The 27,824-nt window shown below is 33.5% G+C and overlaps 1 protein-coding gene across 9 annotated transcripts; it reads right to left on the bottom strand.

Moving 5' to 3' along the window:
- Positions 1-13: 13 nt before the first annotated feature.
- LOC123225535 (structural maintenance of chromosomes flexible hinge domain-containing protein GMI1) lies at positions 14-26,085 on the bottom strand. 9 transcript variants are annotated; one of them, XM_044649602.1, is made up of 39 exons: positions 25,918-26,083; positions 24,720-25,085; positions 24,593-24,625; positions 24,370-24,456; positions 24,225-24,280; positions 22,899-22,982; positions 22,201-22,273; positions 21,948-22,003; positions 21,704-21,809; positions 21,473-21,541; positions 19,692-19,778; positions 18,823-18,873; positions 18,377-18,512; positions 18,207-18,268; positions 18,012-18,140; positions 16,784-16,874; positions 16,636-16,670; positions 16,321-16,396; positions 16,039-16,221; positions 15,646-15,804; positions 15,482-15,503; positions 15,251-15,365; positions 15,020-15,136; positions 14,483-14,800; positions 14,259-14,368; positions 13,381-13,558; positions 13,148-13,256; positions 12,969-13,063; positions 12,260-12,358; positions 11,689-11,755; positions 10,808-10,893; positions 10,456-10,743; positions 9,919-10,056; positions 3,429-3,543; positions 2,573-2,774; positions 2,283-2,474; positions 1,794-2,114; positions 1,565-1,668; positions 14-432 (listed from the first exon to the last, which is right to left on the bottom strand). In XM_044649602.1, exons 1-39 carry the CDS (start codon positions 25,918-25,920, stop codon positions 401-403), a joined length of 4,650 nt encoding a protein of 1,549 aa, XP_044505537.1. In that variant the 5' UTR covers positions 25,921-26,083; the 3' UTR covers positions 14-400. The 9 variants fall into 9 exon arrangements, with proteins under 9 accessions (XP_044505537.1, XP_044505520.1, XP_044505510.1 ...); XM_044649585.1 differs by lacking the exon at positions 14-432 and adding an exon at positions 490-658 and having other exon boundaries at positions 25,918-26,085; XM_044649575.1 differs by lacking the exons at positions 14-432; positions 21,704-21,809 and adding an exon at positions 20,932-20,977 and having other exon boundaries at positions 1,024-1,668; positions 25,918-26,080.
- Between the last annotated feature and the right edge of the window lie 1,739 nt (positions 26,086-27,824).

Genomic DNA, 27,824 nt, shown 5'->3' with positions numbered 1-27,824 from the left:
TCGAGATTTAATGTAATGATATTAGCTCTACAAACAAATAAGTAATAATATTTCTTATACAATTAAATTATAACAAATATCCTAACCAACCCATTAAAATACATCAATTATCATGATTTATTTTTACAGAATATGATTATTTTTTGTTCGAATTATACTAGAAGGTTACAATATCCTACGAATTCTCACATTCCATTAGGTTATTTTAGTAAATTGGATTTTATATTGAGATAAAGACAAAGAAAAAACAAAATATTAAAATGATTTTAGGCATAAATTACTTGTCATCTCCAGATATTGGTTTTCCGATCCGAAAGCCATTGGTGGGAAGGTGAACAAGGCGAGGACAAAAGCTTGTTTTCATGTTCCTCAAGCCAAATGAAGTTGAACCAACAATCAATCAAACAGAAAGTGAAGTCTTGAAGAATTTTCCTGCATCAAATTTTTCGCTCTTGAACAGTAAAACAAGATATTTATCCCCTGCAACTATTCTTGTAACTGAAGCAGTGATGCTAGTAAAGACTAGAAGTATATGCTTCTGGTGTAGCAAACGATGTTCAATTAAGCTATAATCACTGTTATAATCCATCAAATGAGTACTTGAAATTAATTGAAAATTTGCAGTTCGCTATCATCAGATTTGTCATAGATTTTCCTCCTACAGCATCAAAAACCATAGGTTTACAATTTCCTCAGAGAAATTTGGCCAAAATTTTGTCTCTTAACAGTTTTTCTGTCATGTTTTCCCTCAAGAATTTTCACTGATATTCCAGCACTAACTATTTTCTTGGATGCAACATGATTTCTACTAACAATGATACCAAAACTGTGGGAGGTAAAATAATAATCTTATACACAAATATAAATGTTAATGCAAAATTTCTATGCTTTTACAGTGAAACTTGGAAACTCAACATTGTTGCGAGCATATGGCATGTTATCTTGTTTTTCAATTTCAATTTTTCATCATCAACTCATCATTTCGTAATTCAATTTATTGACACCGGAAAATGACAATTCACATTGATGACACAAAAATAAATATTGACACTATGACATAATATATCAAAACCACAAATGCAGAAGATCATCATCCAAATGCAAATCATCAAATACCAAAACAAACACTACACTCTACTGTTACACAAATTACTCGGTGCTTGTATTAAAAGAAAGTAACAATTTAAGATTAAATGCGAAGGATGTACTGATAGGAAAACTGCCAACAACTTTCCAAGCTGTTTTGGTCGATTGGAGTTTGATCTATTATTTCTATGGCATAAACCCTTAAAATATTCCAAACTAATCTTTCATTTCTACGGCATTCACAACTGTAAATTTTCCCTCCTGTGCTATGGTTCTATGGCTATCCACAAACATGTATACTTTTTCTGACTATAGATTTCTCAACTATGTTTCTCTGATTTTCCACATTCCAAGTAGTCTCTTAACTTTGGACTGATTTCATCCATATGTTGCTTATACTTTTCTTTTTTATTATTAAACTTCTTAAAAGCTTTCTCAAGAGCCTTAGTATATTTCTCTTTTAAGAAACTAAGCTCACCTAACTCCGATTTCTTTTGTTTACTTTGGTTCAACTTTTCCATACTTGCAGAAGATGGAAGCAACTCTACATGCCCAACAACTGGAAAGCATATTGTTGGATTCCTGAAAGACAGATTATCGAGTAAGATAATGTTTAGTTGTTGTACCTGTTAGCTTACCAACTCTTGCTAATGGAAGAAAGGTTTCTACAGTTAAAGTATTGAAATGGAGAAAGAAGCAATACATACCCGTTTCCCAGAGAAATAAATCCATTCTCTTTCAAAATCCCACCATCTAGAGATACAGCACCTTGCTTTATACAAGCACGAGCCTCTATCATGTCTTCACGGGTTCTATAAACTTGAAGCTCACTGAAGAGTCGGTAGAATAAAGTCTCCCTAAGACCATGACCTGCATCTGTCCTCGTGTAAACATGAACCTCATCTAGGTCAACCATATTAACTGCATACCCCATAAATCCCGGTGGATCGTTCCCACATGGTAAAATAGGATCTGGCAAAACTAGTCTCCTCTGAGGGTCACTGCCATCCAACTCCCCTGTGTAGGGCCTGCCAAGCCAATAATCATATTTCGAAAATTGATGCGTAATATAACAAACTTCTTGTGGAATATGATTATTTTTATTTTTTAAAGATTTTTTATGGCTTTGCAAGGATATTCATATTAACAATCACTATAGAAGTTTTGAATTGCAAACAGGAAACTGTATTTTGCACCTTATATCCTCAAGGCATATAACAAGAAATCGGCCAACTATAGACTTTCCATGAGCAGCTGCTTTTCCATGTAGTCCAAGTGAAAAATCAATTTCCCCATTTCGTTCATACTCCTCAAGAGCACATGCCGCTCTGAAGGATCTGCAGACCAAAGCAAGCATTTGATCTTCACCCAAGTACTCCGCTAATATCCTAAAGATTGAAAAAACCTGAGATTATAAACCACAGAAGACTAATGGAGAAGTAATCATTTCAGTTAAGAAATTCGAAGAGATTAACAGAATGTTGACCTGCTAAGGTTTCTGGTCCAAGCTTTTCCAATAAGTGCTACAACACCGACTATATCTTCCATGAAATCAGTCCTTGATTCATGGAGTGGACCCCCACAACATAGGACAGCAGATGCGGATTGACCCTTGCTTTGAATCTGTCTCGACATTTCCTCTTTCGTAAGCCAGTATGGATCACTCAAAATGTGAGGTTCAGTTGAAGCTGTTAAAAGAAACAAACAACAGATCCATATTCAGTTTTCCACCTCATTTATTGTCGGTGCCACATTTACCAATGCCTTGAAGATACAGTTTTAATTTGAGCAGCAAGTAGAAAATAAAACCAAATTTCTAACTATTTGATTTTACATGATCATCAACATTAGAATCAGACAGTTGTTCTTTTCACAATTTTGTGGACCAAAGTTGAAAATTTTAAACATAGAACTCCAAAAGGCTCATTATAGGCAAGTCTAACGGAGTTGAATTGCAGAGTATTTTATATCAAAATATTCCGTTTATTATTATTATTATTTTAGCATCCTCATCACAAATAAGTGAAAGAGGTAGACAGGTACCATTATCAAACAATAATTATTTCATCAACATTGATTTTTAATAGAGGCATATCTTCATGTCCCCTAGAAGTATAACTTCTATGACAGGACCCACAGCACACAATAGCTACAAATAAATAGTGAACAATGCAAGTGTTATATTAAAGGTCTAGCATATAAAAATTTCTTGGAACTGACAAATAATTTCTGAAGTTTCATAATTCTAGACCATACCTATGTATCCATTCATGCACTCTTAGTAGGATTTATTTTCATATTATTTTTTAATACATAAGAAAGAAAAGTATGTCAGTAATAACCTTGCAATTGAGACAAGACTTGCTCAACTTCTGTCATTTGATCATTAACAACTTTCAAGGCCGTTTCATACTTCTTGATTCGACGACCATATTTGCAAATTTCACTCTCAAGTTCCTGCAACAGAAGCAATCCAAACAACAAAACTCAGATTCTGAAACCAACAAACAACTTGTAGGCAGAATTACCACATTGGCACATGACAGCTACTCAGCCAAGTAGTAATGTTGAACACTAATGGGGACAATGAAACTCAAAATCCGTAGGAAAAGTTCTTTTACATGAATGAAATTTGGAAAAATTCAAATATTCTTGACCAAGGCATAAAAAACAAGTCAAAAGAATCTATAGCTGGAACTATGATTATAAATATCCTATGATATACGATACATATCCTATAATACGAAACGATATAAATGAAAAAGGCTACATATCCTAAGGTATATTAAATCAATACGATACAATACAAGGAATTCATGATATTTTCTAACATGATAATGTGACAATTAGAATTTTTTATTATTCTATTTTTAAAAAGACATCCTATGATATGATCCACGATTCAAAAAATAAGGTGTTTGGTACACAATTCGACTACTATGGCTAGAACAACTAAATTTAAGGCAATGATGTGCACCTATTACAACATAAAAAATGCATTTACATATTAGAAATATTTCAGCATAAAAAATGCATATAGATATTAAAACTTCTGCAATTTCATGCCCAAGTTCCTGCAACAGAAGCAATCCAAACAATAAAACTCAAACAATAACTCAGATAATTAGTAATGTTGAAGATCGGGGGCACTGAAACTCAAAACAGTAGGGAAAGTTCTTTTACATTAATGAATGAAAAGAATCAAGTGTTCTTTGGCCAATGCATTAAGAACAAGCCAAACAAATCTCTAGTTGGAGCATACAAATAAAGGCAAAGTATTAGGATCCCAAGTACAAGGTATGAAATTTGAATCCAATTTGAAAAGTGTTGAGTTGTAAATAGATTAGACAGTAATGAGTTGTAAATAGATTAGGAAGTTTAATTTGAAATCCCTTAAATGGAGGGATTAAGTTAGATTAGGAAACACCCAATTTAAAATCCCTTGAATAGAGGGATTAAACAATTTTTCAGATTTAGGAGTGACTTAGTTTCCTATTTTTCTCTTGTAATCTACTATATAATATTATGTAATATCAATTCAAAAATCAAAAGAAAACATTCAAAATTATTTATTATCTCATATTTCATCACATGGTATCAGAACCTAGGGTTTTTTGAGATTTTCTCTTTTTCTTCTTCAAGCAGCCTTCATTGCTGTCATTCCTCCTTTATTTTTTTTCTTCTTTAATTCTTGTTTGAGCAGCCTTAATTATTGTGTTTTTTTTTTCACTATGTCAGCCTCTGAAATCACTGTCTCTAGCAAGTCTAACCCATCTGAAGAATCTAATTATATTCAAACAATTGGAGATTTACATAACATTCGGGCCTCCTATAGGCTCAATGGGAAGAACTACCTCAAATAGTCTCAATTTGTCCGCACATACCTAAAGGGCAAAGGAAGACTTAACCATCTTCTTGGAACAGGACTAGCAAAGGATGACCTAACGTTTGAAGCATGGGATGAGGAGGATTCCATGATTATGTCCTAGCTATAGGATTCCATGGATCCCATGATTAGTGAAACATGCATGTTTTTTGCTACAGCAAAGGAGATTTGGGACTTCATTCGCCGCACATATTTGAAAGCTCGTGATTCTACTCAAGTGTACCATATCAAGGTCAAAACTACAACTACCAAGCAAGGAGACAAGTCTATTACAGAGTATGCAAACCTACTACAAAATCTGTGGCAAGAACTTGATCATTACTGAGTTTTCGAGATGAAATGCCCTGAGGATGCTACCATCTTGAAAAGCTTCATTGAAAAAGACCGTGTCTATGATTTTTTGGCTGGATTGAATCCTGAATTTGATCAAGTCAGGTTACAAATCCTTGGCAAGGAGGACACACCATCTCTAGAAGAGACAATTTCATTGATTCGAGCAGAAGAAAGCCGAAGGAGTGTTATGCTTGAACCACAGACTGTGGAAGGGTCAGCCCTAGTAGCAAAAACAAATCATTAAAAGAAAGGAAAGAGTGATTTGCCTAAATACCAGGGAGAGAAAACCAGTGGAAGGAGAACAAGGACAATCTCTGGTGCATCCATTGCAAGAAACCAAAGCACACAAAAGAAAAATGTCGGAAGTTGAATGGTAAGCCACCAAGCCGAGAGTGGGGAAACCGTGAGGGGTAACAGAGACCTCAAGCACACATGGCAGAGTAGCCAAAAACTGAAGAAAATTTTGCGATAGAGGGGTTCAACAGTGAAGATATTAAGAAGCTAAAAAGTTTGTTGGGTTCTCTTGAGAAGCCTTTTGGAGCTTATTCTTTGGCTCTTTCAGGTAAACCTTTGTTTCCTCTTTGCATGAATGGCTCTAATAAATTTTATATCAACTCTTGGATAATGGACTCTGGTGCTACAGACCATATGACCCCCACATCTCAACTCTACCACACCTATACCCCATGCCCAAGTAATAGAAAACTTGTAGTGGCCAATGGTTCATTAACTATTGTTGTAGGGTTCGGAGATATACATATCACACCTACCCTTATCCTTAAAGATGTCCTCCATGTACCAAAACTTTCAACCAATCTCGTTTCCGTTTAAAAGCTTACCCATGATCTTAAATGTTATGCAATTTTTTTCCCTTCTTATTGTGTTTTTCAGGATCAGGGCATGGGGAGGAGGATTGGACTTGCTAAGGAAAGAAGTAGCCTTTACTACCTTGAATTATCTCAAATGGGTAGGAGTAATTTGTCTTTGTCTTTGTCTTTGTCTTTTCTCAGTTCCTCAAATAAAGATACCATTTGGTTGTATCACCTATGCCTAGGTCATCCATCTTTTAGGGTTTTAAAAGTCATATTTTCTCATTTGTTTCAAAGAGTAGATATTTCTGAGTTTCATTGTGACGTTTGTGAATTGGCAAAACACACTCGTGTATCTTTTCCTATTAGCAATAAAGGAAGTTCTCATCCTTTCCATTTGATTCATAGTGACAAATGGGGTCCTTCTACTATACCTAATGTTTCTAGAGCTCGTTGGTTTGTATCCTTAATTGATGATTGCACTCGGGTTACATGGCTCCTTCTTCTTAAATAAAAATCTGATGTTAGCATTGTTATACCTAATTTTCACTCAATGGTTCAAAACCAATTTGGGGTTAAAATAAAAAGTTTTAGAACAAACAATGCTAGAGACTACTTCAACCAGATTTTGTCACCCTACTTTCGTTCACAGGGCATTATCCATGATTCATCATGTGTCAACACACCTCAACAAAATAGGATAGCTGAAAGGAAAAATGGACATTTACTCAATACAACCAAAGCTTTACTCTTTCAAGGAAATGTTCCTAAGTCCTATTAGGGAGAAGTTGTTCTTACTGCCACATACATGATAAATAGACTTCCCTCACGTGTGTTAGACAACAAAAGTCCTATCGAGATCCTTAATAGTTTCTACCCTCACTTTAGAACCTCTAATGGCCTCACACCTAGGGTATTTAGGTGCACTGCCTTTGTTCATGTCCACGACCAACATAGAGGCAAACTAGACCCCTAAGCCATCAAATGTGTCTTCCTTGGTTACTCATCCACAAAAAAGGGATACAAGTGTTACAATCCTTCATCCAGAAAATATTACATCTCTATAGATGTCACCTTCACAGAAAATACACCTTTTTTCTCCAACTCCTCTCATCAGGGGAACATTTCAATGATAGATGACGATACTCGTGAGTCATTTAAACCTTTTAAAACCTTTAACCTTCCTTATGTTCCAACCAGTGTTGTTGAATCCGAATCCTCTAGGCCAATCACATTTCAGTCACCTAATTCTGCCTCTAAGTCAATTACATTTGAGTTACCCAATTCTGTCACTAAACCCAAGTCATCTCTTGTCCCAACCAATGTCCCTCACAATTTTTCAAGGTTTTCTCAGGTGTATTCAAGGAGAAAGGTTGTTCCAGAACTGACACAGGTCCAAGAATCCAACTCAGACTCTGGGAATGAAATCATGGTAAGATCTAACCCACCTTTACACACACAATCTATTGAAACATCTACTGACCCAACAGATGACCTAGACTTTCCCATTGCTATTACAAAATGTATCAAAGAGTGCATTAAACGACCACTCTATCCACTATCTCACTATGTCTCTCTTAAACGCCTGACACAAGCCCACAAAAGGTTCATTGCAAGTTTAAATACCATATTTATCCCTAACATTGTCAAAAAGGGAATGGAAGGATGCTATGAGAGAGGAGATGAGTGCATTAGAAAAAAATAAAACATTGGAGATTATTGATAAACCGAAAGGGAAAAACATTGTTGATTGTAAGTGGATTTTCACACTAAAATACAAGGCTAGTGGATCACTTGAGAGATATAAAACACAATTAGTGGCCAAAGGGTACACTAAAACTTATGGTGTTGATTACCAGGAGACCTTTGCTCCGATTGCAAAAATAAATACTGTGAGAATTCTGTTATCATTGGCTACCCACTTCAATTGGCAACTCCTATAGTATGATGTTAAGAATGCATTTCTCCATGGTGACTTAGAGGAAAAAATCTACATGAACATCCCACCAGGATTTAAGGGGAACACAGGTAACAAGATGTAGAAGCTAAGAAAGGCTCTTTATGAATTAAAACAATCTCCTAGAGCATGGTTTGGGAGATTCGCAAAAGTCATGAAGGATTCTGGGTACAAACAAAGCCAAGGTGATCACACTCTCTTCATTAAGCATTCAGCTGTAGGGGGAGTGACTGCTCTTCTAGTCTATGTGGATGACATCATAGTAACTGGGAATAATGAGAAAGAGAAGCATGAATTGAAACAGAGACTAGTAAGAGAGTTTGAGATAAAAGAGTTGGAGAAACTAAAATACTTCCTCGGTAGCAAGGGATCTTCATATCTCAACAAAAATATGTTACTGATTTATTAACAGAAACAGGGAAGATTGGATGTAAGTCAGTCTCTACCCCAATAGATTCCAACCATAAGTTGGGAGAAGCTAAAGGAGAACAAGTTGTTGATAAAAGAATGTACCAGAGGTTGGTCGATAAACTCATATACCTTGCTCACACTCGGCTAAACATAGCATACTCGGTGAGTGTGATTAGTCAATTCATGCATAATCCAAGAGAACCTCATCTTCAAGCTACTTACAGGGTGCTACATTACTTGAAAGGCAATCCAGGGAAAGGAATCCTGTTCAAGAAGAATGATACTCTTACTTTAGAAGCTTACACTGACGCTGACTATGCAGGTTCTCTAGTGAATAGAAGATCAACTACAGGGTATTGTACTTTCCTTGGAGGTAATCTAGTAACTTGGAGTAAGAAGCAAAATGTGGTGGCAAGATCATCTGCAGAATCAGAATTCAAGGCTATTGCTCAAGGATTGTGTGAACTGCTCTGGCTGAAGATTATCCTAGATGATTTGAGAGTCAAATAGGAAAGTCCTATGAAACTCTATTGTGACAACAAGTCAGCTATCAATATTGCTCATAATCCTATACAACATGATAGGACAAAACATATTGAAATTGATAGACATTTCATTAAAGAGAAATTACAGGAAGGATTAGTGTGTATGTCCTATGTTCCATCAGAATGTCAATTAGCTGATGTTCTAACAAAGGGGTTGAACAGTTCGAGATTCCATGATCTTATATTCAAGTTGGGAATGGAAGACATCTATTCCTCAGCTTGAGGGGGAGTGTTGAGTTGTAAATAGATTAGACAGTAATGAGTTGTAAATAGATTAGGAAATTTAATTTGAAATCCCTTAAATGGAAGGATTAAGTTAGATTAGGAAGTATCCAATTTAAAATCCCTTGAATAGAGGAATTAAACAATTTTCCAAATTTATGAGTGATTTAGTTTCCTATTTTTCTCTTGTAATCTACTATATAATACTATATAATATCAATTCAAAAATTAGAAGAAAAAATTCAAAATTATTTTTTATCTCATATTTCATCACAAAAAGTATGAGTTTTTAGTGTGGAATTTATAGCTTTAAGTTTTCCAATTTCAATAGTTAACTTTTGAGATATGATTTTTCCTAGGTTTATATTGTTTGGTATCAAAGTCATCACCGTGTCTCTTAGTTACAATCATGCGGCACGGATAATGATGTCAACATTGCAGTATTTGCCCAACACTAGCAAAAAGTTAACATATAGCTAGCCCATGTGGGCATTATAACTGCGGAGTGTGATGGTATATTATGATCCCAAGTATAAGGTATAGGATTTAGATCCTCTATTGGAAAGTAAAGACTTCTAATGTAGGATTTATACAGGTTTAGACTCTCCAATTATAATAGATAACTTTTAAAGTATAGTTTTTCTAAAATTCTAGATTTTAACACAATACCTTCTCAGTCTCTATGATGGACACCATGAGGTTTCCTACATGTTTGAAGGGAGCTGAGCCCTCAAGAAGCAGTAACTTTCCATCAGAATATGAGGGTACCTCACTGGACTCTGTTTTTGGATTTTGCATTAGTGGAACCTGCACACGCAAGCCAACAGTTATCTGTTTAGTACCAGTGGCTGAAAAATGATCATCACGAAGTGCTAATACTAGAGCGGTGGACATAAAAGCCATTCAATTAAAAGAGTTTGCGAGCAGATTTCAAGACTTCTTATGTCTTGATTTAGTTTATTTTTGTATTCTAACCCATACATAAATAGATAAAACTATGAAAAAAAATGTTTCACTGCTTTGTAAATCATTTTTTAATTGATTTAATGTTTTTGAGCTTTTTATTAAAAGGAAGTGCAAGCCTTCAACAAGATATAAGCCACAAACCTGCAGATTGATCAAGCACCAAAACCAGAAAATCAAACATGACTTATAGGTAACAGTTTAGCAATATTATTTAATAATTAACATAAAATTTGTTGCAACCTTAACGTTTAGATGTACCTCTGTGTAACGAGAATGCACAGCTACAAAACAAAAGTACTCCTCACACTGAGGAAGGGGAATAGTAGGAACAGTGCAGCGCCCATGCCTGAAAGCATATCGAATTGAATCTTCTGTGCCAATATGTTCTGGCCTTATTGTGAGTGTATGGGATTGGCCACCTTTCTCATTATCATGAATTGTTACATCAATATTGCCCTTAGAATCCACAACCTCAAAAACTACATTTTCGAGTTGAGAACCAGCAGGACAACATTCAGGCACCTGATTCTATAAAATATTAGTAAAAATGACATATAATTAAGCAAAGGGATGACAAAAGTAAAGCACTAACCCCAGATACAATTCTCAGCTCCCTTTTCTGAGTTTGAAACTCTTGTTTAAAAACAACTTCATCATCGGATAAAATAGAAAGTGATACTGCAAGGCAAGAAATGTTAGAATGCATACACTTGACAACCTAAATCTATTGATACAATTAACAACTGTTAATATTTAATGTTTCATAATAAAATTCTCATCATTCTAAATTCCTAGTCTAGATTTCAGACTATGTTTAATTCCTAGATTAGAGAATGCACGATTTTCTCATCAGTGTTGCCTTTAAAACCAGAAACAGCTTATAGCACAGAGGATGAGATGGCACATATGAAAGAACTTCAAATTTATTTCGCATGGTAACATGAAATTCAAATAGTCAGCTATGAAGTAAAACTTTCGAATTAGCTTGTGTTCATGCTATACTAGTCTTTGGCCAAAATCTTTACAGGCAACATGACAATTAATAACATTCAAAATTTGACTGCAGATAAAATATTTGTAATAGTTTAAACACAGATGATTCTCTAAATATCAGTTGAGTTGGAGCAAAATGGAAACAACCAAATCAATCAAATTATCCACAAGCAAAATCTAAAAATGTTGAAGATTGTTCTAGAGATGGTTAAATTAAAAAAGTCAAAGCCTTTGCTAAACCAATAAAACCAAAAGCTACATAGTAATGAGTGACTAAGAATTTCCATCAAGCAATGTCAACATCCATGAAATTGCAGTACACAAATATGAGATAACCAGTACTTGATAGCACTGAGCTTAAAATATGTTACTGTTTCATTGGAATGATACCACATTTAGTAATAAAAGAATATCATTTTCTTTTGTGTACTTGAAAGTAGAGAACCAAAAAAAAAAAAGTACATAGATAAAGGCACACACCACTTTTTCCATAACCAGCTGTTACTTTCAAGAGGCCGCTAAGGTCAATACTTCCATAATTGTCCACCTATATTTATGAACTCTTTTAGGACAATCAGATTATAAAACAGACAAAAATGGTAAACTCCAAATGCAATAGAACAACAAATCAACACTACAGAAGTAGCTTATCATGCTTAAAATGTCAGATAAACAATAAGAACAGGCTCATGGACATCTTGTTGTACAAAGAAACATGAATTTTATTAACCCTTTGAACTTCTGAGCATACTAATTTAGACATGAATACTTTCAGATATGCCTTTACACTGTCTTTGTTACATTGCATTGCAAAGCATTAAAACTTTAATATGACATGGTCCAGCGCTTGACCAAGTTACTGACTCATTGTGGAAAAAATCAGACCACAAGAAGTCCAAATACACTAATGTGAATGGGAAGTGGGATTTGGTCATAGTAGTAAAATTAGAACTCCAATACTGTATTAGCAGAGTCCTTAAAGAACCTATGTGTAGGAGATGAATGAATCAGTCAAAAATACATTAATTCTTAATACAGTAAATATTCTGACCTTACGCTTTACGCCTGATTGGTCTTCAATCCAAAATCCATCCAAGCTAAACTCAACCTCCAAACCTTTGTTGACATGATTTTTGTATGCATCAAACATCTGTAAGACATGTATGGTTAAAGTGGTTAGTACGCATTCCTGAAACCACCTCAAAAAATACACAAGTTTCCAATTATTTTAACTAAAAAGATAATACATTTGATTGTTGCTTCCAGGTTGAGCCAAAGGATATTTTCATTAAATGTTATGATGCAGTTCGTCATTATTCCAGAAAGTGTTATAAATCTCTAATCGTACAAAAAATAAAATTAATATATCAAGTTTCTGCACTGAAACCAAAGATTAACAATATGCACTGACTACCACAAGTTAAATGAAAACAAATTGTGAAAGACCATATGTGGTATTAAGGAATCTACCAGATACCACTGATATCCTTTAGGCTGTCAAATAACAAAAAATTATCTGTATTATCAGTTCTGTTACCAGTAAAAGATCATACCATGTGACCATGCCAATATATAAGAATTAACTTTAAATTGAGTTCAATTAAGCCCCTCCTCTATAAGATTAATCTTTTGAAACTAATGATTAGTCAACCTCTCCAGTTTGCTACACTAATCTACAGTGTATATAATTACAATCATAAGGCATTACAAATTTTCCAAAAGAAGTCTTATCCATGAAAATGATAACATCTGCAGAATACCATAAATTTAAGCTGCTTAACCACAGAGCCCGGAAGCAAATTGTTCCCGAAATTTGGTGATTGGACAGTTACATGCTTCAGAGCTCCAGGAATAACTGACATATATAAATGATCAATTAATTTATGAGTGCAATGGCAAGATAATTTTTTACGCAAATCTATTAAGATCACTGGAATACCTTGACATGGAATTGACAGTGACACCAATTCATCTTGTGATGATATCACCAAGGTGGCCTCATAATGTGGCCTGATCTTGTCCAACTCACAGCTTTTGATCAGAATATCCTGTACAATTAGAAAAACTTAAACAAGGAGCTAATGCACAGTAAAAACATATTATTCCTACTACTTAACAACAGGGACTACTTTAAAAGGGCATGTAAAAGAATATTCATGTGTGAACTCATACCTCAATATGAAGAGTCAATTCATCAGCTGAAAGGTCTATCTTGAACTTGTCTACATGTACATTCACACCCATGCTTGTATTAAGTTTGACATTCACCCCCGTAACAGATGTAAATGGAATCCTATTATCATAGACGTCATAGCACGCTATAGATAAAGGTGGAAAACACGAACCAACTCTGTAGAAAGTGGTCATTTTATAAGAAAAGGGGGAATAAAAGGTGGTTTAAGTCCAATTAGAAATGCTAGCTTAAGGAGAAAATAATAGAAGGGATTAAACTCCCTAAGCATTAAAATATGCATCATAATTGATGTGAAAGGCACATAGAATTCTTATGTAACCACTTTAATCAAAAGTTTAAGCTCATAGGTTTAGTATTTAAGCTCAAATGTCTCGCCACCTGCAGTTCAAGTTAAAAGACACAGAGAGGATGTTTTAGTAGTCATTAATCTTATTTAGAAAGTGTATTGGGTTTGATTGGATGAAAAGGATTATTATACTAATTATAGGAGCCAACAAATTTCTTTTGGTTTGACCACATTATAACTGGGATGGAAAACTGTGCACGAAATATTATACTTAAATTCTAGGAAAGAGCCAACAAATAATTGCTTCTGTCTGTCTACAATATACCTAGGATGAGAAATTGTGCAATTCATTCTTATGCAATTCAGGAAGTGTTTCATGATAACTTAGTTGGGCTAATTATAATCCCTTATTTTGGACTCTAGGCTAAAGAATAGTAAAGAATAATGTTATCCAAAGTTTCTTCTTAACTTTGGATGAATGAGTTATCTCAGCCAGAAGATGGAAAGAGTTTTATTGCAAGCTTCATGAATACAAAATTTGATAAGCTGATTTCTTAAAAGTTTTCTTACCTAACACGGAACCCTGGGCTCTGTTTACTACTCAACAATCTCCAATTTCCAACCTTTGAAGATCCCTTCACTACCACCTGTCTCTCACAACTCTTACAGCTTGACTGGGGCTAAAGGACAAAATTCCATCACATCAGGTTATATAATCATAAAACACAAGAAGCCATATCATATTATTTATGCAACAAACAAAAACAGATAAGAAAATCCTTTGCATCACTTACAAGGTGAAACGAAAACTTATACATCCCAACATCCTGAAAGAAATTAGGTAACTTGCAACCCAATTCAAATATATATAAACCTTGATACCCATTCCTAGAAGTAGGTGGCACACGAGCTGTGTAGATGGTGATAACCTTTTGAAGATTCTTCCCTTCACCTGCGAATTTGACCTCCATGATCATCTCTAAATTATCCTTAACAATGTGCCTTTGGTCCAACTTCTTTGAAGCACTAGAAGAGACAACATTGGCAGGCCGAACAACAGCCACAATTTCTCCAGGAGGGACTTCTCCAGCTTTAGCTCTGAGAGGTAATTCCTGAAAAGAGAAACTAATTAGTTGTGATTACATATATCTCAATGGAAGAGAAGAAGAGAGGGATTGAATTTTTGTTGCTCAAGCTGAGTGCCAAAAGAAATGGAGAATTTATATCCATATATATAAGGTTTGACATTCCAATATTAACAAATTTTGAGATAACTTAATCAATGTTTCATTCTTTATAAACCAAAATTAGGAAGTTTGATAAATACAGACCCCATCAACATCTAACTCTCGACATTGGGTCGAATTCAACAAGTCAATAAAAGCAGGAGCCTTCTGACGTTGCTTTACTAGTTGCCGTTCCCAATCACTATTGTCAATACGTACACACTAATGCCAATTGACAAAAACAAAAAATACTTAATCTCAAGTAAAATTTGCACAATATCAAGGAAATAGAAATGTACACAGCATTAAAGACAAAATTGAAACTAAATAGAAAACCTTTCCAGAATCAATTATGCCAATAGGTAAAGATAAGGAGCCAAAAATATCCAGGCGGACAGTCTCTTTGTTCTTCACAAGGACACATCCTTCCTTTTCCATGAGACTTATTGGCCTTTCAGATAAGAAAAGATATTAGACATCAGTTCTTTATAAAACAAAAAGTACAAGGATTATATTTATAAACTAAGATTGAAATTTTAATCCCACAAATTCACAAGATTAACATACCTGCATATAATTCGAGCATCACCTATCAGAAATGGACAAAAGAGTTGTCAAATATATCAAATTTGCAAGATTCAATTATGTAAATATGTCAATAATACGATTGAGCCATTACAAAATAACGAAAATCAAACTAATGGTGTCAGAGTCTTAACAACATTGCCTACCAGCAGCTTCGCCTTGAAGTCCTTCAATTAAAAAATATTCTATAGTTGCATAGACATTGTTGTTATGAACTCCAGCACAAGCTCCCTTGAAAATCTTAACTCTTTGGCCTCTTCTCCATGTTAAACCCTTCCGTTTTAGTACTTCATGCACCCTTGCAACTATAGTTGAATATATATATATATATATATATATATATATATATATATATATATATATATATATGATACAAAATCATCAGATAAAAACAGCAGGTAAACAAACAAATCAGCAACAAAAAAATAAAAAAGAGACCCCAGGATTTGAAAGAAGTATATGGAAAGAATACCATGCAAAATGGAAAACAGTGTTATGGTAGGACAAATAAGTTAAATTCCTTGTCAATCAAAGCCTACCATCAGATGAAATGCCCAGTGACCTTTTGTTTTTGGGGCTGATGATAAAAATTGGTTGATCTGCTCCAAAATTAACTTCTTCATCATAATGATCATGCATCTGCAGAAGCCAGTCTTGATAGTCCTTTTCCAGATGCAGGGGCGATAATAGTTTTCCATCTCTATAAATTTCAATATTGATATCTGCATGTTGGAAATCACTTCCAATGAGGAGATAGCATAACAATTCAAATATACTTATAAAAACTAGCTCCATATATACAACTTGCAAAGAACAATTACCTTTGTCTTCATTAAGAGTCTTAACACCAAAATTCTTCAAAGATATGGTAAATGGATTCTGGTGTGCTAAATCAGTCTGTTAAATCATCATCATTTGAAAAAAAAATTAAAGAATTACCAAAAAAAATTGTTTTATAATTTAATACTTAGAAAGTAAATATTCAATAGCTTTTTAAGAATATGCTAGTCTGCCCCAATATGTAAAGTAACTTTGCTAATGAGGCCTTAACCACTCACTGTCAAACAAAACTGTAAAAAGGACAGGTAGCAGCATGAGATGGTACAAACACATGGAAACTTCACAACATTCCTTACCTTAGAAGGCTTTGGATTAAAACCAGCATCAGTATCTGCAACCAAAGAGATTTTGCTCAAACATGTCTTACATTTGTAGGAAAACAAATTTCAACCTGGTGAGTAGAAAGTATATGGATAGTGATTCAAAAAAATTCAGTTACTCTACCAATGAAGCATTTTACTCTTAAGCAACATCTCTTCAATAGGTGGGCCTTATCCCCTTTTTTCTGCCTCAAATCCATAAAGGGAAGCCACGGCTGGAGTAAATCAAATATGTAAAGAACTTGGAGAATTAAATTAAGTGGCAGATGATATCACAAACATTCAATACATACAGCAAATTCATCCAAGCATAAGTAGATGTATAAAGAAATGAAAGCACAAGTAAACTTTTAGGTCAATCTTACAATTACAAGTTAGATATTATTATGTCATAATGTGGTTAGAGTTAGAGCTTAAAATATATAATTGGACCCTGATGTAAGCTTTTAGGTCACATTGAAACTTAGCAAGGAATTAGATGGGGCCTTAAATAAGCTTTAAGGTCACATTGAAACCAACATGGCATTAGAGTGAAGTTAAAATGATCTTGCATTTGGATCCTACTATTAATCAATCAGATTTGTTGTGCTTATGATTATGATGGCATTTGTTATAATGGTCCACACGCAAATTCATGTGAGTGGACATAGTAGTGCTTAAATACTACGGTACAGCTCTTACCTGTAAGTTTAAATTATTACAAAAAGTTGTAATTTAAGAAGACATCAGAACCAAGTGACCATGTACACCTGTGTTTGAATACTCATACCCTATTAGTCATGTCTGTAATTATGATTAATTCTGCTTATGTTTGATCCACATTCACTGCAAGTGCATAAGCACTTTTAAATCCTATTAGTCGACTCTTACTTAGCAGATTAAACTTTTATATCAATAAGTAGTTTAACAATCAACATTAGAGAAAATGGAGCTTGATAATGCCAATCCTCAATATTCAGTTAAGAAACAGAAAGAGGCTTAATAATGGAGCTCAGACCATGTTATGGGTATTTTTATTTTAATAAGGACAAGGGTGTAAATGAATAAATAATAAGACTACACACAAAGATGGAAAACTTGCAACCTCTGTTTTAAATTTTTTTTTTTTTTAAAAGTGTTCTAAAATTGTCTAGGAATTGAAGCCAACAAAGAAGAATAATCCTCAACAAACAAGGAAATAAAGAACACAACATAAACTGAGGAACTCTAGCTTCTCTTAAAAATTGACCACATTGTGGATGTATATCTCCATATTGGGCAGAAATTAAGGTGAGTCGATATGTGATTTAAACAATTGTGAATTTCTACTTACCTCAATCAACTTCTTTGAATTTATAGAGTTTAGAAATTACCCAGCGAGCATCTGGAAGAAGTCGACCCAGACGACGGATAGTAACACGACTGAAAGTTTCATAGTTTTCCAGAACTCCACATCCTTCAGAATTTAACTTATCTAAAATCATATCAATGCTCTCTCCCCCCTGTATTAAACAGTCTCAGAATTTACTTAGCATGCAGAAAATAATTGTGCTCTGTATAGCACATACCTCCGTAACCGGAAAATAAACACATTTTAGGCGTGCATTTGCTTCTTGAGATTTCCATGAACCTGACAAATACCAATTCTTAAGATATTAAAATCTACTGAAGATTGCATTTTGCTGACAATTAACATGCCATTGTAAATCATGACAAAAGAAGAAACTCCAGTTACTACCAGGACTCTTGGCTGAAGAACAACCAAGTTTAAGGGAAAAGTGAAGCTGTAAAACAAACTCAGGACCGTTGCAAGAATGCATGTTTGTTATTGCAACCTCCCCACCTGCAATTTCAGCTAAGTCTACACCACTAACCTGCAAAGTCGGAAATCACTTTTTAGTTTTCATTTTTTTAAATAAACATAAAAAAGAATTATATTAATAACATGAATAGAGACAAAGATGACACACTAGCATTCCACCTCAAGCTAGCAGAATCAATACAATGTAAAAAGAACATGGCACTTACTGAAACTGCATTCCCATCTCTATAACTTCAAAAATGACTTTTCATGACCAGTAAAATTTTCTTTAAAAAATCCCTAAGTACTTTGAGGTATGTATACTAATCACTTGAAGTATTAGAAAGAAATTCTTCTGGTAAAATAACAGTAACAAGTCAAACCTGGAATTCAATTGGTGTGGTGGTCTTCCCCGTCTTAGATACTTCATCACACTGCATACCAACAAGATATTATATGAGACATAATAATTATTAATATCTACAAATTTTTGTATATTGATATTGTCAACAATCAAATTAATATTCTAAGGTCAACCTAATTGTCATGATAATGAGTAAAATATGAAAAGAGCTAGATAGGTAAAATATGAGAAATAACAGTAGGTAAAAACAGAAAAAATAGAAATATTCTTATCATAAAGGCAATGCCATATGCATTCAAATGCATTGCCATACATCATCTGCCAAAGTCCATATGCAACAAAAACAATTGGCTGGTGGGCTTATGGAAATGATCCATGAGTGTTCACTTTCAATACACACAGTGTTCCCAAATATTGACACTTAAAATAACTTACCAATTTAGCAACAAAAATCACTATTGTATGATTTGTATCTAATAAAAGATCAATGTCCTCTAACATCTTCAAATGCCCATCTATTAATTTCAGATAAATAACTCAAACAATAGCCAAAATACAGCACTTGAATGATGGAGAAGCTTTTCTACCACCTCCAAAGGCACAAAAATTTTCGGTTAGCAGAGAAACAGGACAGGCTTAGGCTGCCAAGACAATTGGCAGTTCAGCATACTTTATTTCACAATTTCACTGCTCCTGGATTGAGAAGAGTGAGATTAACAATGCTTTTTCTGCCTTTTGCACATTATACACCAACAAGAAGATAAATAAAAAGTGTAAGGCTATAAAGCAAATCTAGAATTCTGATGAATATAATACAATTACACTCATTCATGTACAAATCAACAAATTAATCGGGTATGAATGAGGCTTTTTTTAATGTGAAGACACCTGAATATATGGGAAGTAGATGTCCTTTAGCTTGCATTGTAGTTGAAACTTGTTTGATCTTATTAGCTTTGGCTCAAATATTTCCACCTGAGAAATATTTTCTAAAAAGTAAAATTACAATCAAGTACAGTATGCTCCAGACAAAGAAAAAATGAATGCAAAAAAAAAAAGATAGCCATATTGCCAAAGCTAATTAAGCACATATGGTCAACATGGAAAATAATTCAAGAGAAGAAACATAACAATATCATTGACTATAATAATTACAAAAGAATGAACAAGTTGCCCACAAAAATTAGTTTCCATCTAGGGGACCACAAAAACATAGATACAGAAATTAATTCAAAGATTACATTCCAATTTCAAGATATTTTAATAAATTAAACAAGGCACGAATGATTCAACTTTTCAAGCCTACAGCTGACCATTAAAAACCAACAAGGATCAATAAATAGGAGCTTAACAGTGTTGACATAAGAAACATGCTTAACTTTGTGTCAACTGTCATTTCTATGTCAGAAGTTTTATCATTATATCAATAATGTCTATTACAGACTCATTATTTTTTTAAACTAAAAATACACAACCGTCAACAGAAATTGGGTGGCCTTATCAACATCCATAATTAAAATCATATAACTAAACACCAGCAAACCGCTTGACTCGAAAGAACAGTATTTATCCAACAACACAGTAAAATCAAGGAGATTTGAGTCAGGAAAATCCGCACAAGGACAGAACTAGTGATAAAAGCTTTATATGCTCTTTGTAACATTCTTAAAGAATCTCATATAAAAGAACATTGAACACATTCTAGTGCTTAGAAAAGCTTAAGAAATTCCCTATCATGGACATAAATTATCCACCCAGTAGATTATACTCACAACTTAGGTTTCACTTCCCACTAGTTTCATAATATCAATTATCTACCCAGTACAATTTCCATATCCAGCAGATAAGAGCTAGGAACCTGTAGTGATGTTAATATGTAGGCTATACTCCAAAAAAAGATCAATCTTAATATATTAAATTTGCATGGACAGATCTTAAAGCTAGAAGGTTGGAAAGTCTATAGCTCCAGTAGCATATCACAATATTTATATTGAACGTCAAATCAAGGTCCACTGATTGTCCTAAGCCCCGGAAAACTTCACTAGCATATCAATATATAAATATTGGATATCAAATCAAGGTGATGCAGAAACGGAATTCATAAATCAAAGCAATAAGCATATTAAACCTTCACAGATTGAAGTCCCAGTAAGTATTCCACATATGAAACAATCCTGACACCACAACAGATCATAAAGGACAAGTACTAAAATATTAGGGATATATGTGCCACCAATGTTTTGCAACTATATAGTCTAATTGAACACATAAAATGCAGATCTTTCGACAATAGTTTAGGTAATAAAGGTTTATAAGACAATAATAATTAATCGGTTGACAAAAAATTGTTAAATACAGCTCAGAAAGTATTTTCATGCATAAAGGATATTTCAAGATATTAACTGAATAGCATATTTGCTTCACTGATGCAAACTTATCAAGGAAAATGAGAATAGTCCACAACAGTTCGACAAAAATTGGAGGAAATATAGCAAGGATCAAACTATCAATCAGCGTCACAAAAGTAAAATTTCAAAATTACAAAGATCTGCACCACTTATTCAATGACAGGACCAAGAACTTTAAACTGAAGAGCTCAGAAACGTAAGCAACACTTAACCCCAAGGAATGAATACAAACAGCTAGACAAAACAAGAAAGAGAGATCACCTTTGTAAAACTTCCATGAGGTGATTCTTTGCTTTCATCTTCTGAAGGAGCCCTAATGCCACCATTAGTCTAAAAATAAAAGAGTAGCACAACCTTAATACAACCAAAAACGTAATAATAATAATAACAATAATAATAAAAACACGACATTGTTTAGAATTAAAGAAATATGTGCAAAAGAAAGAAATGTCCATTAAAAAGACAACAATTTGCTTAAGGCAACTTGATTACCCGCCAAGTAAGTTCAGAATCTGAACACTTGAGTAGAGCATCTCTCTCAAGATGCAATGTAAAGACTTTATTAGACACTTTTGTCTTTGAAGAAACTATGGCACGCCTATTAGAAAGCAGTAAAATTGAGTAAATTTAAAAAAGTCATTGCTTCATTGCAAATAAAAAATTATTAAAAAAGAAACTGTCATTCATTGTGGGAGAAGAGAAGAGAGGTAAAAAATAAGTTTACTAGAGATAATACCTTCCTAGATGCATAGATGCAACAGGTCCTCCATATCCAAACATGCCAAAAAAGGGCTGCATTGTTGCCAAAAGAAACAAAGACACTTGTAAAGAAAAAGAGTGGCAGCTTCCAATAGAGAATACGACCAATATCAAAGTTAATATTGGAAAGTAGGAAAGACTGCTTATTTATATTTAAAAAACAACACTACAAAATATATGCACATACCACAAAGGCAAGATACAAAAGTACTAACAAGATTACACTTTACCCTTAAATATGGAGGTTTGCCTCCTATAGCACGTTGTTTGGATGTCCTGTTAAGTGAAGCACCCATCTTCCCCCTAAACAAACGAAACACGAATAATATATAATCAAGAAGAACCTCATGTAAATCAGAGCTGCACTAAAAATGTGCTCGCTAGGGAACAAACAATTATATTTAACAATGCATGCAACTATTATTTAGAAATTACATAAACATAAAACACAGCATGCAAGAAAATGATCGCTGAATGCTTATGCAGTCAGTCAGATATTTTTACAAACTCATATTTGAAACCATTACCCTGCACTGAACAGCTATTTTTGCTTTCAGTCTTTCTTTCTTTCTTCCAAAACTTGGTTTCAGGTGGGGAGATAGGAAGGAAGTTGTTCCTTTACTTAGATTTAAGTTTATGTTCCTATTTTCTAACAAATTTATCTTTTTCTTCTTATCATACATTATAAGTAAACCTCTTGGAAACTTTTTCATTCCTTCTTTTACCAGGAAATACATTATTGTTCAACAAAATTGTAAAAAAAATAACCCAAAGCTGAAAATATGGCAGACATAAATTTTCTTTTTCCTTATAGTCAGATAATGAAGTTTAAGCCATGTTCCAACTTCTGAAATATCCAACAAGCACATAATCATACACTCAAAAAAGAAGGGAAGTTCAAAAGTAAACAAAGAATTCTATAACATACCACTTAACTATAGAGTTTTCTTCACTGCTATCCATTCCTGGGCCAGTGTCAAAAATTGAAATTTTATCCTCCGAAATATCCACACTGCAGAGATGTTAAATGATTGTCTCATAACAAGCATTAAAATGTAAATGGACATTTGAACTGGGCTATAGCAACATATGTCAATTGTATGGGCTGAATTTATGTACCAAAACAATCATATCTATCAACTCAATTGAATATATAAATAAAGAACTAGTTATAAGAAGATATACAGGTGCTTAATTTCAAGAACTCCTAAACGTCAAATCAAGGAGATTTTCATCACAAAGAGTAAAACTCTAGGGAAAGCATTGAACCCATTGATAAATTTGTTCAGCACCATAAATAACTAGAAGCGACTAAGTAAAGAAGACAAAAAAGTGACTGTCAACTACAGGGCATTTTACAATTTAACAATAAAATATGCTTAAAACTGTTTCTACTATGGAGAGCAATAGGGGATTAAAGCAAATTTTTAAGATATGAGATCATTTCACTGTCGGTTTTGAAATATATGTTTCATTTAAAATATAAATGAAAAAACTTACAACAAAACATAGAGCAAACACAATAAGGGGATAGAATACTATATCATGATCAAATTGTACAACAGCATCAACTTTGTCCCAAAGGTTGAAAACTGAGGACATTCCTTAGACTGATACAAAATGATATCAAATTCACTCTTGTCTTGTGGAATACACGGAAAGCACATTTAATCTAGAGAGAGATATATGGAACTAACAGAATTAAAATCTTGATGAGAATGATCACACAACTTATCAAAGTTTTTTTGGTTATTTTGTAAATAAAGCATTGAAAAGCAAACAATGGGAATAAAAAAAGTTATTTTGCTTTGGTTAGTAAAACTTATAGAGAAGTTAATAAACAGAGTGATGATTTTTTTTCCCTTATTCTCACTATTATTCTATTTATAAAAACATTTTTGTTATGGTACAAGATAATTTTATTTCCAAAGAAAGCAAGTTCATTATATTTCGAGGTCAAACCTTACCTTCTCTATTAACAATGAAGTGAACAATAAATAAAAGTATTCTGAAAAATAAAGGGGTTCATCAATTCACATATGACCTAATCAATTTGCATATCCACTTAATCAGTTTGATGATAAAAGATCTGAAGTTAACATGGTAAAGAAGCATAACATTTCGCTGAAAGTTATGTAAAATAATTGGAAAACAGCATTAAATATCATAAAATCAAGCATCTACAAAACAAACTCATAAAAGTAAATATAAGAGGCAGCAAAGCATATACATGGTTGACAAACAAATGTTATACCTAATTAATCTCCTATCACTTTCACAGTTGGTCCATACGGCTTGTAAAGAATTATCCTGGTAAATGAGCAGCAGAGAATAAGCAAACTACATAAACCAAAAGGCCAAAACTTCATCTATTCTTTCAATTGCAGCCAATAACATACAATCAAATCTGCAAGAGCAGTTTCAAAAGTGTATTCTTCTGGCAGTTCCATTAATAACTCAGTATTTGGTGTCAAATCCCACATGCCCTGTAAAGAAACCAGTCTATCACAAAACAATTTCTTCATGAAGCACATAAAAGATGAACAAAGAACCACAATGAAATTTAAAATCAATGATAAAGCAAAAATATGCTGAAAGTCGGAACAATTAAGGGTTGCTAACCTCAAAAGTATCTGAAATCTCACTAGACCCATCCTAATGAAGAAATAAACAAATTAAAGCATTAATGAATTGTGAAATGAGAATCTTATAATCAAACAGCATAAACACTTAGACAACTAATACTCACATACAGCCGCAAAATATGGTACTTATGTGGCTTGAACTTCTCAAAGTCCATTATATTTATTATTTTATTCCCGTATGCATCTTCAAGGTACAGCCTTTCGTTATTCCAATTTATTGTTCTTTTCTGCCTCATTGATTTGCATTCCTGCCAAGCCCGAAAATATTCACCTTTCACCAACTGAATGAAGTCTTTAAAGGGCATTTGGAGGAAGGGATCCCATAGAGTTAGTTCAACACTAGCCCCATTTGGCAATAGAATTTTAAATTTATATTTCCTCCCTATATTACCATCATCTTCCTCCCCTGCTCTTTTATTCACCCTCTGGGATGGAATTGGTCGTTCCATATTTAAACAAACTTGCAATCTCTGAAACAAAAATACACTCTTTAACAGCTCTATCTCAACGTTTATTCAATACACAGAACAAACCCTAAAGCACAGAGACTCATAGGCATACACAAATACATAGTAGCCTTTCAGAAAGGACGAGGCTACTTTTGACCAAAAATGTTACACTCAGCACCCATCATCTTTTAAGAATTTAAGCGGACCCAGTACTAAAATCTTAAAACCTAAACTTTTGATACAGACATTAATGCTTAATTGAATTGAAAATATAATGGAATTTTAAAATATTGTAAATAAGTGATGGAAAATTTTATTTCTAACACTTTGATAATATAAGCACTCAGCAAAATGAGTGTGTAACTGAAATGTCACTCAAAATAAATAATAATAATAATGACATGAAACACTTTCTTTTTCACTCAAACGACATACAAATATAAATAATATGATCTTAAGCAAATGACTTGACATTTGCGTAAGTCAGTAAACAGTCAAGCCTCTGTTTTTTTAATTCTTTTTAGTTCAAAATAATATTTAAAAAAAATTATCAATTGAGCAAGTTCCTTGACTGATACGTAAAGTCGTAAATGCAAACAATCCACCATAGACAAAAACAGAAAACATCTAATTTACAAAAAGAAAAAGAAAAACCAACAACAAAACAAGCAAACCTCAGCCTTACTTTGATCAAAAAGAAAGTAAACAGAGCGTCCGACTAAATGGACCTCACGAAGAAACGGTGAACGTTAGGGCTTAAAACAAAAGTAAAGAGAGAGGAACGCGGAGAGGAATTGTGAGAGAGTTAAACGCAGAAGTAGTAGTAATAAAAGCAAAATAAAGTAGTACTTACCATTAAAACAGAAGAAGCACAAAGACGTTTCCATTTCTGTCTATTCAAAGAATCAAATATGAATGGAAGCAGCGTCCCATCGCATCACGCGCCAATTTTGCAGCGTACCCTGTCCCTATCGTTGCTAATGTGCACTCCTTATGCGCATTGTACGGTAGTCGTCGTTTAACAATTTCTTTACCAGGATAGATTTACTGTTTGAGTGGCAAAAATGGGATACAACACAGAGAAAGAAAAGGATGAGTCCTCCGGATAAAATTTTCGGCTTATTTGATTTAATCATTGTAGAGTACGCCATTGAACTTAGATACATTGATGGCATATTTGAATTTAGATGGGCTATCCCAAATGGTAAAAAATATCCCCACCAATAGTAAGGGTTTATTATATAGTGTAATGTCACCTTTTGGGATTTAATAGTTAAAAAGAATTTTTATGAGATTTCTCTTCATAAAAACCTAAGGAGTTTTATAGTTTTTCTACTTCAAATTAAGTTAAACTAAAGCAAATTTGTGTGTTTTGTTATTTTAAGATTGTTCTCTATTTAGCTATTGGGATTGGAAGAAACTCATATTTTTTCTGATATCAAATAATATAAATATTGAGAATCAAACTTTAAAAATTAACTATTAAGATTAAAAAGTCTAAGATTATATAAACTTAATATTAAAAACTCATACTTTTTAATATAGGATTTAAATCTCATATTGTATATACTTGGAGCTTCTAACATGAACCCTTACAAAGATACGATGCATGGGATGATGACAAAGGAGAAGTAAAATATATTTGGGAAACAATGAGAACATTTGTCATGTTACAACAAGCGATTGAGGGAAATGTTGACATATATCCAGTGTCATTCAATTATTTAAAATTGAAAGGAGTTGCACATGATCATGTAGAGAATTTCAGCCATCTTCAAAGTGATGGATTTTTGTCGTGCAATAGATTTCATGGGAAGCTTAATTCACTTTAAGTTGTCAACTTTTCTCACAAAAACTTTACAGGTCATGTTCCACCATCATCGGACATTTTCCTTCAACTCGAAGGACTTGTACCTCAAAGGAATCATCAATTCAACATATTTCAAAATAATTCCCACACTGGAAACCTTGAGCTGGGTTGACCCCCAGTTACAGAAGAAATGGGATATCTTGTTTTACAATAAGAAAACCACTATCGTTTATAAAGAAAGCAAGATTTAAGTAAGTAAGAAGAGTTAAAAAAAAGACATCTAAGAAGAAGAAATTAAAATTCAGGTAAGCTCTTAGTTTGCGCTGTGTTCTCTGTGTTTTTGTTCCGTGCTTTGTTTAGAATTGAAAATAATGAAAAATGTGAAAAATGAAAACGCGTTTTACATGTTTATCCAAAAGTTAAAAAAAAAAAAAATAAAAAATAAAAATACGAAATTGATCAATTATTGCTTGTTTTGTTCCCATACACGTCAGTTGTTGGTTTTCGTCTGTAATCTTGTGAAATGAAAGTGTACTGTGTCAGAAAAATAAAAGAAAAACAGAAAATATGTAAAGTTTTTTATAAAAGAGGGACCCACAACCTATTTTTCATAATTTTTTTAGTTTTTTTTTTTTTGGGTATTCTCAATTTCAAATAAAAATGAAAACAAAAAGGTGCGTGGAAATAAATTTTGCAGATTTCTAAAAAAAAAAAAAATGAAAACAAAATGGACCAAATGAAGATGGGGAAAAGGGCCCAGGCCCTATGGCCGACTAAGGGCCTGGACTAGCCTGTTGGAGAATAGTCCAGTCTGGGTCGGGCTGGTTCGAGCTCTCGTTATCAAGGCCATCATTGAGGGGGTAAGTGTATGAATAAATAACATTTTTTATGGCATATTCACCATGGTTTGATTTAAACCGAGTTAACTTAACTTAATTAAATTAATTTGA

Source organism: Mangifera indica, chromosome 1 (genome assembly GCF_011075055.1).
Source record: "Mangifera indica cultivar Alphonso chromosome 1, CATAS_Mindica_2.1, whole genome shotgun sequence".
Taxonomy (NCBI): Eukaryota; Viridiplantae; Streptophyta; class Magnoliopsida; order Sapindales; family Anacardiaceae; genus Mangifera; species Mangifera indica.
Note: the sequence above shows the minus strand (reverse complement) of the source record. Positions and strands in the feature narration are given on the sequence as shown.

Coding starts and splice junctions, on each gene's coding strand:
- LOC123225535 (XM_044649541.1), bottom strand. Junction 22,004..22,200: donor GCAAACCTCCATATTTAAGG/GTAAAGTGTAAT, acceptor GCAACAATGCAG/CCCTTTTTTGGCATGTTTGG. Junction 21,810..21,947: donor GCATCTATGCATCTAGGAAG/GTATTATCTCTA, acceptor GCTTTCTAATAG/GCGTGCCATAGTTTCTTCAA.